Consider the following 14,337-nt stretch of genomic DNA (forward strand, 5'->3'; position numbering starts at 1 on the left):
AACGAAACAGAGTTAACATTTCAAGTCCACACAGAAGGGTCATATAGACTCAAAACATTAATTTTGTTTCTCTTCTCTGATGCTGATGATGTTTGACAAGGTACCTCACAAGAGGTTATTGCAGGAGGTAAGGGGGCATGGAATTGGGGGTAGGGTGTTAGCGTGGATAGAGGATTGGTTGTCAAATAGGAGGCAGAGAGTGGGGGTTAATGGGTGCTATTCGGATTGGCGGTTGGTGACTAGTGGAGTGCCCCAGGGGTCGGTGCTGGGGCCTCAGCTATTTACCATTTATATAGATGATCTGGAGGAGGGAACCGAATGTATGGTGTCGAAATTTGCTGATGACACCAAGATTGGTGGAACGGCAAATTGTGCGGAGGGTGTGGAGAGTCTGCAGAAGGATCTAGATAGGCTGGGCGAATGGGCCAGGAACTGGCAAATGGAATTTAATGTTGGCAAGTGCAAGGTGGTCCACTTTGGTAGGAATAATGGTAGGAAGGACTATTACTTACGTGGCGAAAAACTGCAGCAGGCGACGGTGCAGAAGGACCTCGGGGTCCTTGTGCATGAGTCACAAAAACCCAGCCTGCAGGTGCAGCAGGTGGTCAGGAAGGCTAATGGGATGCTGGCCTTCATAGCGAGGGGGATTGAATATAAAAGTAGGGAGGTCTTGCTGCAACTGTATAGGGCATTGGTGAGACCGCAGCTGGAGTAGTGTGCAGTTTTGGTCGCCGTACTTACGCAAGGATATTTTGGCCTTGGAGGGAGTGCAGAGGAGGTTTACTAGGCTGATACCGGAGTTGAGGGGGTTGAGCTATGAGGAGAGGCTGAATAAACTAGGCTTGTACTCGTTAAGAGTTTAGAAGAACGAGGGGAGACCTCATTGAGACATATAAGATGATGAATGGGATGGATAGGATAGAGGTGGAGAGACTCTTCCCGCTCAGAAAGGACAGTAGGACTAGAGGGCACAGCCTCAAGATAAAGGGGGGCGGTTTAGAACGGAGTTGAGGAAGAACTTCTTCACTCAAAGGGTGGTGAATCTCTGGAATTCTCTGCCCGTTCAAGTGGTGGAGGCTGCCTTGCTAAATATTTTTAAGACGCGGGTTGATGGGTTTTTGATAAGCGAGGGGATTAAGGGTTATGGGGAGAGGGCGGGAATGTGGAACTGAGCCACGACAGATCAGCCATGATCTTATTGAATGGCGGGGCAGGCTCGAAGGGCTTGATGGCCTACTCCTGCTCCTATTTCTTATGTTCTTATGCTGCTGGACCTGCTGAATTTATCCAGCATTTTCTGTTTTTATTTCAGATTTCCAACAGGCACAACATTTTGCTTTACTGTGGTGGAATACAGATATTAGTCTGCGATGAGGACACACCTGCACAGTCTGTACCCCTTGCTGCTCAAACCCCACTTTCCTCAAACCTCCCACCAGTACAGATTTAAGCAGTGGGTGGGCACAGATAATATCACCAAGCTGGCATCTTCTCAGTAGCAGCCACTGGTGTTGTTGTGGAGCAGTAAACAATTTTAAGCATAAAGATCTCCCATACATAAAGACATCAGCACTGAGGGAGCAGATGAGCACTGTCTCTGGGTGATCCGTGGCTCCATTCTGAAACGGTTAATGCTGCAGCCAACAGCAGTGGTAATACTTTGAACTATTTAGTGTTGTCTAGTTTGTTGTATCAATCTCCTGGGACGCGTTTGCCAGTCTCTTAGATCGATATATGCACCTACGCGTGAGAAAACTCAAATTAAACACTTGAAGCCGCAACTAATCCCAGCCCCCCACCCTCATCCCCCTCACGTGACAGAACCAACGCTTTCTTGAGGGTGCCGGGAAGGCGGAGGACTGAGTGGGAGATGAGCATGCCGGAAAGGCGGAGGACTGAGTGGGAGGTGAGCATGCCGGGAAGGCGGGGGACTAGGGTGGGAGATGAGTATGCCGGGAAAGCGGAGGACTGAGTGGGAGATGAGCATGCCGGGAATGCGGAAGACTTGCTGAGAGGGGAGGGTGACGGGATAGAGGAGGACTGGACCAGAGCGGCGGATGCTGGGAACGTGGAGGACTAACTTTCTGTGATGATAGGAACAGTGGTGAGCTGATGGCCCGCAATGAAGAAAAACAGCTGGGGAAACTGAACCGACTGTGGCTGCAGAGGGAGAAGGAGGGTAAAAGAAGCTGCTTCATGTTGCTCTATCAACGTCTATCAATAGATGTCCATGTAATGTGACTGGTTGACGAGCTGGGTTTGTCTGAGAGCAGTTGTCTATGAAGTTTACATAGCACCTCACAAGGCATCGTTGGGTTTTATTTGCTCTGTTGTGCTGAGATTTAGTGCTGGTTCGTTAATGCTAGAACTATTTACAACCCCCAGCCCCCCCACCCCCCCGGCCTCCTTGGGCCACTTTGAGGATCCAGCCAGAAGGAAGGATAGTTAAAGCTTAAAGATTATTTGTGTCACAAGTAGACTTACATTAACACTGCCACGAAGTTACTTCAAGGCCATTTGACATGGGTGGCATTATAATTGAGCCAAAATTCATGAAGTGTTCTCATTGATATCTTTTAACTGCATAATCTGGTTTGATTTGCGTGACTGGTGACCCCTTTCAGGGTATATATAATTTATAGATTTAGCGACAGCTCTGTTAGTTGACTGCATTTGAATGCTTTGGCTCAGCATTCGTCCCATCAACTAATATGCTTAAGAAATTCATTCTCCTTCCACTATGCATATTTTATGGGATACTAGGCAGCAGCGTATGCCCTTTTGTTTGCGATTACTGTTGCATGTCCTAATCTTTCAGTGCTTTATTACAAACAATAAGCACCAAGGAGGGATTATGTCCATGATTTTGGGCTCGCAGGTCTGTAAATGACAGGAATGTAACAGTACTGATCTGACTAGCCAGCATGCGGCATATGTTTAAATAAAATTAAAAAGAGCCGTTTGTGCACATGTGAAATAATCTTATCTCACACACAAAGGATACTATGCCAAAGAATGCTACAGGATGTAGCTTCAAATGGCATTTTATTTTCTGCTGAGATGTTTTTGATGTTTGGGAATGTGAAATAGCAAAAGCCAAGTAGTATAAACCATCAGGGAAAAGCTCTTGACTGATTTATGATGTTACTTTGAGTTATGAAGTTATATTTCTGCATCTTAATCTTTGATTAAGAATGAAATGACCTTTTAAAATAAATAACTTTTAATCTGGCTGTCAGTATACTCTGCAAGAAGGCTCCAATGACGAGTCACTACTAGCAAAATAACAACTAACAACATAACATTAAGTCCCACAAAAAACATGATTGTAAAATTGGAAATGTAATTTTTGAAAGAAGTGGTGACTACCCACTCTGACATCACCTAACATTATCTAAACTTCAGTTCTGCTAACAGTTATCAGCCCTAGATATTTGTAATTTATGTGTATTATTGAAATTGGGAGATATGGTACCATTTACTGATTGATTGTTGTACTCACGGATCTTCAATGGCTTCTAGTTTAGTTGAAACTAAGTTTTTATTATTTTCACCTTCGCTTTCAAGTGCCCTGCCCTATGTCTATAATCCCCTCCAGTCCCAAAACCCTCGGAACTTTGCACTCCTCTGACTCTGGCCTCATGTAGATTCTCAGTTTTCTGTGTTCTGCAATTTTCAGCTACCTATGCCCTGAGCTCTGAAATTTACTTGCCAAATCACATTTTTCCCCATCTCTTGCACAAAGATTATATTAATCTTAGTACATTTAAGTATATTAAAGGGCATTAGGCATGTGCTGCAATTTTTAATCACTTTGTTTTTGTTCAATAGAGGGTCACCTGAGAGAGATACATCAAAACCGTCCCAAACTGGTGAGTAACCAAACTATTTTTTTCTTGAGCCTGAAATTGCAGTTTTACGATGGAGCAACAACATGTTTGGCTGGGAGAGTGAAGCAAGATTCCTGTGGTCCTGCTCATGCAACAACTTTGTACAAGTGCTGAATGTTGCCATCACCTACTTAACAACAAAACTCAAATGCTGGTTGCTTTTTCAGTTTTGGCATTTAGGTTTCTAAATTTTAACCTTAATTCAGCTTTTCTTCATATCTGAGCATCTAACTGGTAGTGGGAGCAGAAGGAAGTTGAAAATTGCGTTCACAGCTTTTGTCTGATGTTTTAAAATATGATCTTTAATCTCCATGGAAGTCAGACTCTTCTTGATGGTGTATTTATGTGCCACGATGCAGTAAAGAAAAATAAAATTCATCCTCCATTGTTCCAAGCTTGCATCCCTACCATCTGACGGTGCCATAAACAGTAAATTTATTAAGAGTGTAGAATGCTTTACAGAAGGTTAGGCACAGGGAGATGTTTGTGATTGCATTTGCACCTCCTGGTGCACCATACTGAAAACTTTAGAAATTAAATGTGTATGTTAATTCTGTACCAATGATCGTTTTCCCTCCATGCAAGCTCCATTTGTGGTCGAAGGCTGAGATGCATGTTTCTTTCTTGCTCTCCTACTTCAAATAAAGAGGAAGAAACTTGCATTTATATGGTACCACAACTTCAGTATGTTCCACAGTCAATTTATTTTTGGAGTGTGGTCACTGTAATGGTTCTTTTTCTGAATTTGCACAACAAATTTTGAAATAGTCACTTGGCATGTCAAGTGAGCACTTGCAGAAAGTCTTCAGAAATGGGTGGTAGCTGTACTCCAGAGTTGACTGTTGATGGTTCCTGTTTTAGAGCATGGATCTGCTGCAAAATTCACCTCTATCTGTAGCAGCAGCACCCAAAATGATATATTTTAAATTTGACTAGCAGTGTTATAATCTTGCTGTTAGTTTACAGTTGCAGTTTATTAATATTAATGACTGAGCAACAAGCATTGTTTAAAAGTTAAATTGATTAAATCAAAGTGTTTCCAGATGATTTAATTCATACCTTTGAATTTACTGAGAGGTACATTTTCAATGCCAACAAAATATAATAGACTTTTTGTCCTAAAACCAAGCAATGTAGTGCATGGAGCTTCTGTTTAGTGACCATGTCACATTAATGATGATTTGAATTTCTTTTGTCTTATTTCTAGTCATCCTTGACTTCAGCTGTTGAAGTAAAAAAATGGATTCCAAGCATCAAAACTGAGATTGAATATTATCTTCAGGTGAGTAATTCAGTTTATGAAAGGGATATTAGCAATGTTTCACTTCTGAGGAGAAAAAAATTCCTGGTGCTCCACAATATCAATTCATTTTTTGCAATGAAAATTCAAGTTTTTCAGTCAAAAATATTTTCTTGAGTTGTATCAAGGGAGTTTCTTTGTAATGGATTCTGCTGTAAAAACATAATATAATGGCAAATTTGTGCTGCCTAACTACTACTTGCTATGAGTTGATGTTGCTCAGATTTATCTGAAGAACTTGCACCAAGGTGAGGCATTTATCTCCTCACGACTGGATTCAAAATGAAAGTCTGAAATGAGACCCGAAAGATCAAGGGTTATCGTTCTACTAAATTGCCATACTCATTCTTTATACAATGCAATCTTTAATAGCTCTAATTAGTCCAATTTAAAGAAAGTAGATACATGAAAGAAATATAGTTGCTAAATGTTTGGTTCAGTAAGTTGTTTTTATATTTACCAGGGCTATTTGTTAACCAAATTGCTTTTATTAAAAGTATATTTTCAGGGTTTGTTACAGATGTAACATAGTGTGCACATTTATTTCATGTGTGTCTAGGTGGGTGGTCTAACAGAATCAAAATGATAAAATAATGCTTGAGTTTTTTGAGGGTAAGTCTGTTGCTGTGATGTGCATGGACTGCCAAAGGAGATTTGATAAAGTGCTACACAATAGGCTTGTGAGCAAAGTTAGAGTTTATGGAATGAAAGTCACATTTGCAACATAAATACAAAATTGGCCTTGTGACAGGATACTGAGGGCAGTGCCGAATGGTTGTTTTTTGGACTGGAGGAATGTTTATCATGGACTTCTCCATGTGTTGATGTTGGGACCCTGCTCTTCCTGCTTTATGTATTTAATACTACATTGGTGGAAGAATCAATAATCAGAGGACTCCAATTTAAATTGACTATAGAGCAATGGAGGCATTGAGAAAATATCTTTCAGTGTATAGTTGGGTTCTGGAAATGCATTGCCTGAGAGTGTGATGGAGGCAGGTTCAATCAAAGCATTCGACAGGGAATTGGACTATTTTCTGAAAGGGAAGAATGTGCAGGGTTACAGGGAGAACGTGGGGGATTGACACTTGGTGACTTGTGCTTTCAGAGAGCAAGCACAAACATGGCAGGCTGAATGGCTTCCTTTTTGCTGTAACCATTCTATGAATCACATTATAATGATAGGATAAAGAGGAAATGTTTTCTCTGCTTCACAGCAATCACAATTATCCCATTACTCAGAAAAGAAGATAAAGGAATTTCAGGATCATATTGAGGAACTTAAGAAGGAGTATCAGCGCTACTTGTGGAAGCTACGCCGGTTAGATCCTTCCCACAAGGACCACCCTTGGAAACCCCGTGCTTATACGCGGAAAAGGCCACCTAACTCTGCAGCACAGACCACCAGTGAACTAGGTATTCAAAATTATATTTGAGGTCAATTTGTAGCTAAGCAGCAATTAGGCCTCGATGCCTTGCAGCATAATGATGTAAATATCATCTTGGGACACTCGATGTAAAATCCTGTTCGTCAACTTCCAATTCTTCATGGTTTTAGTTTTGGCCATTCTATCTCTGCAACTTACTCCAGTCTTATCTCTTCATTACCCTTTAGTCCTCCATTCTGGCCTGTAAATAATTCTTATTTCATGCATGAAACATATTCCTCGGGGCTCTCAAATATTAGTATAGCTTTCAGTACTCTTTGCAATTCCCTTCATTTAAATTATGTCTTTCTGTCTCTTGTTAACTCATGTTTTGAACCTATTTGAAGCCCATTTCGACAACTAATCTTTCATTAACTCCTCTTCATCTCTTCTGGCCTACATTTATACAACTTGGTGTCAATTCTTTCCGTTATTTAAAGCAGAAGCAAACTACTGTGGATGCTGGAATCTAAATCAAAAGCAGGAAAATCAGGAAGTACTCAGCGGGTGTGGCAGCATCCCTTCAGATCCTCTGAAGAAAGGTCCTCAGCCTTTGACTCTGCTTATCTCTCCACAGATGCTGCCAAATTCGCTGAGTACTTCCTTCCATTGCCTACTTGTGTTCATTTTTCCTTGCCCGCTAGAGTCATTGGATTTATAAAAAAAAATTAATATATTATTTGGTGATTTGTCAGTCATTGGTGGGAGAAGTTTTGAAGAGATTATTAACAAAAGAGGGATAACTGGAAACTCATTGCCAAAATTTTTTTCTTGAATGAACTGGGTGGGAACATGAATCCACTCATGGGAGAGCCAGCTGATCTTTGGAAATACATTTTCTGGCACTTGAAGGTTTATCTAAGTTAGTGTAACTTAAATGCCAACCTCTAATTGGTGCTGTACTGTGTAATGCAGTTGTTATAAAACTGCCAGGCCAATGCCAGATAGTGCACTTCAGTTTCCATTTAATGACAAGACACCTTTTTAAAATCATTCTTTTAATATATTATGTCTAGAAATATTAATTTCTCTCACCTTTATCAGCATCTGTACAAAGTCTCCACCATTGAGCCTTAGCCCTTCATTTAGATTTCCTCAAAATATTTTTTGAAAATGATCTTTACACATTGTTAATTTATATAAATTCCAATTGACTTTTTAATACCAAAACTTATCTTGCAGATTTTCTGTGAAGTGTTGGAAAAGTGATATAGACACCACTGGATATTTCTTTTTAATGAAAAAATTGGAATGTTGATTATTTTAATGATGCCACAATGTAGTTTTATCTCCATACCTTCCACTTTCTTAAGCAATGTTTGCCAATTTTACCTCCCAAATATTTCCATCCAGTAATTAGATTCATATTCAGATGCACTTGTTTCTCTTTTAGTAAATTATGGTTTTGTTATTTACAGATACGTTGCACAATTTGAAAGGACTACGTATACCTCCTTCACATGAAACTGAAGATGAAACTCATGAGTATGACTTTGATAGGAAATCTGGTGAAGTAAGGGAAAGGAGCTGTCTCAGCCCACAGATAGCAGATGGTATAATCTATGACTGTTCAGTGGTTAATTCAAAGTTTCAGGACCAGCCTCTCACTTTTAATCCTGCTAGAGTTCCACTGAGATTTTCTATGCACTCAACCCCAAAAAATACATCAGGAGAAGGCTCACATCACATGACCAAAATTCTTTTATCACAGCTACCAAATTTACAAACCTCATCTTGCTGCGGAACCGAAGCAGGTTTGAACGGAGAGAAAGAAGAAATACAAGCCTTTAAGATGACAGAAGATTCTCAGGAAACTATTTTGCAGAATAAAAGCTGTGGAATCCTGGGATTGTCTTGCTATTCTTCAGATGAAGACACATAAGTGACAAGTAGCAACTGATTTATAACTCATTTTGTCTCCAGTTCTGTATTTGCTAGATGTATATAGATGCTATATTTTCAAAACTTAAGATCTTGTACAGCTTTGTGATATTTGTGTAAATATGGTTATTGAATTTCACTTCCATACTGAGCAATATGGTGCCAAACATATTCAAATACTGACACTTTCGACTCTCATAGTTGACACGAATTTAAATCATTAGAAATAAAAATGCCCTTCATTTCAAATACTTGTTGGATATAGTTTATTTTTCTGTCATTAGTGTGTTTTGCATGTATGAAAACCATTGGTATCTAGACACTGGTGAAGCTGTATTCTAAAAATGTTTTTACACTCTGCAGCCAAACTGCTTGTACCCATGCCTCTACAATATCCAAGTTGAGGAAATGGCTTTTTATTATTGTAGTTTACTCTTCTGAATCAGTTCACACCTTGCTTCAAAAGCAAAGACTTGAGATAAAATCACTGACCGATCTGACATTGAAAGATTGGTATTTGGGGAACCTTCTTGGTAATCTGATATTTGATTCTGGCAGGTCTATAGTTTTGTTGATTGATTAGTCAGTCTCGCCAACATCCTGACCCAAATATTTGTGCAAAACAAATGAACACATACTGTCTTTTTTTATCTCCAGATTCCATTCTTTATGTTAGCAATCATAGCTCTTGACAAGTTTCATGGTCTTTGATAACAGCCAACATCTTGGTAGTGTTCTCCAAATTTCCACCTTAAACTGTCAGTGTATTCCCTCCTTTTGTCTCCCTCTTGCCTTGCTACCCTCAATTTTCAGTTGCCATCAGATATATTGTTCTAGTTTCTCCCTCTTAAATTCTTGCCCAAAGAATTGTGGTTGCTACTTGGTTATTGTCTGCAAAAGATCTTTTGTACCCACTTTCCTCAAAATTTTCTCATTAGTTTTGTGTGTTATCCAACGAATCTGCATGATGTATCTCAGAAGACACATTCTGTTGCTTTCAATTTATTCTTCCCCAAGCTTGCAGTCGAATTTTTGCATCCATTTAGTAAAGTTTGCCAAAAATAGAATTTTAATAAACTCATTCTGCTTTCCATAAAGATGTTATTTCTCAAGAGGTCTGACATTTTTGTGAAGGTTTTCTTTGAAAGTTTAGTGCATGCCCTAATGCCTTAATCGCTTCTCCTATCAGATGTTATGAGGCTAACCCAGATAAGAAAATGATTCAACTTGGTTTATTTCTTTCAATGCCACTATTATTTTGCATCCAGATATACTCCTTTGATATTACCATGCATACTGTTTTGCTGCAGTTTAATGATCTATATGTTACAATTTGTTATAATTACTGTCATCTGCATATCTCAGATTATATATTTTGTCAGCCACTGAAACTTGTAAGTTTATGGCCATATTTTAATCACTTAAGTTTAAAGATTGAAAGGATTCGGTGACAGAAGACAACCCCATGTTGCACTGTTTTTGTAGCTATCCGCTCACGTTATTCATTGTCTATTCTAACTGCTGTTTGGTCTCAGCCTAAGTTTTTAAGCAGCCTTAATTTTAACATTGAAGGGAAAAGTTCATTTAATATTCCAAACATCTGTTCCTGCCTCACTTTCAAAAACCTTAGGATAATCTATAAAACATAGGTATACGTCTTTTTGGACTCCCCGTTATTTTTAAGAAGTTGCATTTCTTGTCCCTTTGCCCATATTGGTCTAATTCCACATTGCACTTATCATGAGGATTGAGGATTCTTACATTTATTTTGATTTGTGTTACTCGTGGCTGATCATTCATTGAAGTTTGCAAGTTGTTACATTTGGTCTTTGAGGTAGTGATACAACTGTTGACTTACAAGTTCTTCCAGGTTTAATCCAGAGAGGGACACTTTGTCACAGGTACCATCAAAATAAGTTGAGCAACGGTTTGAATGGATTCTAGGGTAAAACTCCCAATTTAAAAAAAAATCCTTTTACTCAATGGAAAATCTGAGCATGTGTTTATTTTAGTGCAACCAAATTGTATGTATGTGCTATCACCATAGAAAACATTCTTTCTGGATGCATCACAGCTTGGTCTGTCTCTTGCTCTGACTAAGACTGCAAGAAACTACAAAGAGTTGTGACCGTAGCCCAGTCCATCATGCAAACCAGCCTTCTATGCATTGACTCCATCTACAGTTCTCACTGCATTGGGAAAGCAGCCAGCACAATCAAGGACCCCATGCACACTGAACACCTTCCATCAGGGAAAAGATACAAGAGTCTTAAAACACGTACCAACCAGCTCTGCCGTCAGACTTTTGAATGATCCTTTCACACGTTAAGCTGATCTTTCTTCTCACCCAATCAGTAACTTCAATACTATATTCTGCACCCAATACCTTCCTTTTTCCTGATGTACTTTGTGAATGATACGTTTTGTCTGGCTAGCTCGCAAGGAAACAATACTTTAAACTGTATCCCAATACCTGTGACAATATATGGGCACAATGGTTAGCACTGCTGTCTCACAGTACCAGGGATCTGGTTCCTAGCTTGGGTCACTGTCTGTGTGTAGTCTGCATGTTCTCCACGTGTCTGCGTAGGTTTCCTCTGGGTGCTCTGGTTTCCTCCCACAGGCCCAAAGATGTGCTGGTTAAATTCTCCCTCAGTGTGCCCGAACAGGCGCCGGAGTTTGGGGTTTTTCACAGTAACTTCACTGCAGCGTTAATCTAAGTCTGCTTGTGACACCGACGAGTAAACCTCACATCAAATCAAATCAAATCAGGGACTGAACCCGGGAGATACTATGGTCGTCCTGTAGGGGGAGGCAGAGAGGCGACCGGAAGTGCCTGTTTGAGGGCGGAAATGAGGCTGCTGGTGCAATATGGCGGAGGAGGTGGATGTGGATATTGAAGGAGACGGAGCAGAGCTGAGTCTGGGGTAAGGGGACCGGGCCTGGAGGGAGAGAGAGGGGCTGTTCCCCGCTCTGCTGGTTCCAGAGTGGGGAGGCGAGGGTAGCCTGTCACCGCTGAAGCCGGCTTGGGGGAGAGAGAGGGATCCGCCTGGGTTTGTTTATTTCTGACCTGTCAGAGTATTTACTGTAAAACATGCAGAGTGTCTGCACTGGTTACCCACCAATGTAAGCTGCTGCCTTCTCCTTTTCACAACAGAGCGACGTACTCTGCAATCTTATTAAAATTAATGTGTATTTAATATTTTCAGTGGTCAAACTTACAGAGAAAGGTTTGGTTTTTCCCAAAGCTAATGAATGAAATGAGTACATCCGAGGATTGGCTTTGTATAGGGATCGCGGCAGCCAGCCAGCGCACTGCGAGTTCCCACTTCAATGTCGAAGATATTCAGCTGGCTGCAGGGTAAATGTTGGTCAGGGTAGAGGGAGATCTCCACTGACAACCTTTTAAAAAGTGACACGGCACCCTCAGAGGTAGACAAGGGAACGAAATAAGATCGTGAGGCTCAAACAAAATGATTACATCCAGAATCATGGAATGCTTATAACACAGAATTAGCGTATTTTGCCCATCATGTCAGTGCTAGCCCCAATTTATCTAGTGTCATTCCCTGTCATTTTCCCTCTAGCCCTGAAAATATTTCTATTTCAGATAGTGATCCAATTTCCTTTTGAACACCTTAATTGATCTACCTCTACCACACACTCAGGCAGCTCATTCCAGACCCTAACAACTCAATGTGTGACAAGTTTTGTTGTTGCTTCTTTTACCTTAATCGGTGGTTCTTTTTACCTTCATCTGTGGCTCCTTCTATCAATGGGAATAGTTTCTCCCCAACTACTATCCAGACATCTTGTGATTTGAATACGTTTATCAAAACATGTCAGAGAAAACTATCTCCAATCTGTCGGCAAAACTGAAGTTCTGCTTCGCTGGCATCATGTTCATGAATCTTTCCTGCATCCTCTGATGCTTTATGCCTCTGCTGCTAGTAGCTATTCCTAACAATAGATCTGCTGTGATGGTATGGCATGTTTGTCTGTCCTCCACCACTTGATTGAATGCAACCACTCTGACATCCATTACCTAGCTATTCTTCGGTCACCCCTTTTTCTGCTGCCCTGTAGCTATGATTGATTCCATATCCTGCACAATTCCCTTCAACTACACAATTCAGGAAGTAACTCAAAGAAGAATAAAGTAGCATTTTTGTTTATGGAAAAATTTTGTTACAGTTTATTTTGATGTGCAGTTGAACTTGGGTGACATAATTCACTTTGAAGATTTTGATTAGTGGTTATCAAGCTTTATTGGAAATTGTATTTCACCCTATAAATTTGGTTTAACTATCTCTGCTCACTTGTAAAATAGTGTCAAACTGTTGATCTGAAGGTTAGCATGTCAAATTTAGAAGAGATGGCGTATGGCGCCCACAAGCTGTAATAATTAACAGTATAATAAATATGAGGGAAATTTTAAACCCACCAGATGGGCAGATAAGAATGTTTAAAATTTCAGACTTCAATATGGCCACTTCTCGTTTTAATGGCAGCACGATGGAATGGGAACATGTGGAGTTAAGGATATTTTAATGAAATTACATGCCTCAAAATGTAATCCCCTTCTAGCTTTAACACTGGCTAGCCAGGTTTTATGGGGCTTGGGAAACCTGGCAGCTAAAATAAGAAATGGATTGTTGTGTAGAAGAGGTAAATACTTTTCAAGCATTGTTTGTAGGCAAGTAGGAATGCTTCCCTCCCAGCAAGCACCATCCCTTCTCATGACCAGACCCCCTCAGAATCCCTGGGAACCCATGAGGAGGTGATGGTAAGTGGTATTGTGACAGGAAGGCGGATGGTGAAATTTGAATTAAAAAAAAAATCCGAAATTAATTGACAATAGAACCATTGTCAATTGTTTAAAAAAAAACATCTGGCTCACTCATTTCCTTCAGAGAAAGAAATTCGCCATCCCCACCTTGTCTGGCCTACATGTGATGACCCTTAAATACCCTTTGAATGGTATAGTTTTAGGGATGGGTAATAAATCCCAAAAATGAATAAAAAAACTCTGCCCCCAATTTGTTTTTGCTATAACACAAAAACCACCAACATCAGTTACGCTATACCCATCTACCTTGCACTCTACCCAAGCAGCAGAATATCAACCTGCTGGCTTCCAGATTGGGATCCCATTTGAAATAACTAGCCATCCACATTCCACAGCATTTAGGGAAACCTAGACTTCTGACCAGAGCTGTGCCCTCCATCCCTGCGCACCCTCGCCCCTCAACCCAACCACCACTACCACAAGCTAAAAATCTTGTCCCAGTAAAGTTTTGATTTTAAGATTAACAATATTGTTTGTGGTTCTGAATCTTACCAAAAATTGTTAATTTGTATTTGAAGTGAGGATTGTGGTACAGTACCTGGTTTTTTGCAAGACCATTACCTCGATTCTTCCTGGAGGAGTAACAATGGATTTTTGGTAAGTCCTAAAAGCCAGCATTGTGGCAGATAATTTTAAATTAGTCAAATTTATTAAATAATAAAAGTATAATTTCATGTGAAATATTTCAACAATGGGATGCAGTGCTGCATTTGACAATCCAAGTTTTCAAATTCTGCAACTGAGTTCATACACCTAGTTTATGAATTATATTATAAATTTGGGTCATCCTTTCAGGTTCAGTGGTACCAGTCGCTCCTGAAAACAGACCACAGTGTCTTACTTTTGTGTGAGTTGTCTGTAGTGCCATATCTATTTGTTTAATAAGGTTATGCAAAGATGTCTCATGTTTTTGACTGATAACTGACGTATTTTTTGTGTGCACATCGTTAATCTTCAAGTGGCTTCCTGAGCCAGCAGAAATTCCTGATG

At 40.1% G+C, this 14,337-nt stretch overlaps 2 protein-coding genes across 3 annotated transcripts in view; both read left to right on the forward strand.

The window, feature by feature from the left end:
- The first annotated feature begins 2,034 nt into the window (after positions 1-2,034).
- LOC145348361 (uncharacterized) lies at positions 2,035-8,749 on the forward strand. Its single transcript, XM_080196567.1, has 5 exons — positions 2,035-2,179; positions 3,832-3,872; positions 5,098-5,172; positions 6,408-6,606; positions 8,036-8,749. The coding sequence occupies exons 1-5, from the start codon at positions 2,113-2,115 to the stop codon at positions 8,497-8,499; spliced, it is 846 nt and encodes a 281-aa protein (XP_080052693.1). The 5' UTR covers positions 2,035-2,112; the 3' UTR covers positions 8,500-8,749.
- A 2,594-nt stretch (positions 8,750-11,343) lies between these two features.
- mysm1 (Myb-like, SWIRM and MPN domains 1) overlaps positions 11,344-14,337 on the forward strand; it is a 73,797-nt gene continuing 70,803 nt past the window's right edge. For both annotated transcript variants that reach the window (XR_013887855.1, XM_080195542.1), the window contains exons 1-2: positions 11,344-11,425; positions 13,866-13,944. Coding sequence is in view for 1 of the 2 variants with exons in the window: in XM_080195542.1 (XP_080051668.1) it covers positions 11,370-11,425; positions 13,866-13,944 (135 nt within the window). In the remaining variant the exon portion in view is untranslated. The remainder of the gene's footprint in view (positions 11,426-13,865; positions 13,945-14,337) is intronic.

The sequence above is a fragment of the Carcharhinus amblyrhynchos genome, chromosome 9 (assembly GCF_965287045.1).
Source record: "Carcharhinus amblyrhynchos chromosome 9, sCarAmb.v2.hapA, whole genome shotgun sequence".
Classification (NCBI taxonomy): Eukaryota; Metazoa; Chordata; class Chondrichthyes; order Carcharhiniformes; family Carcharhinidae; genus Carcharhinus; species Carcharhinus amblyrhynchos.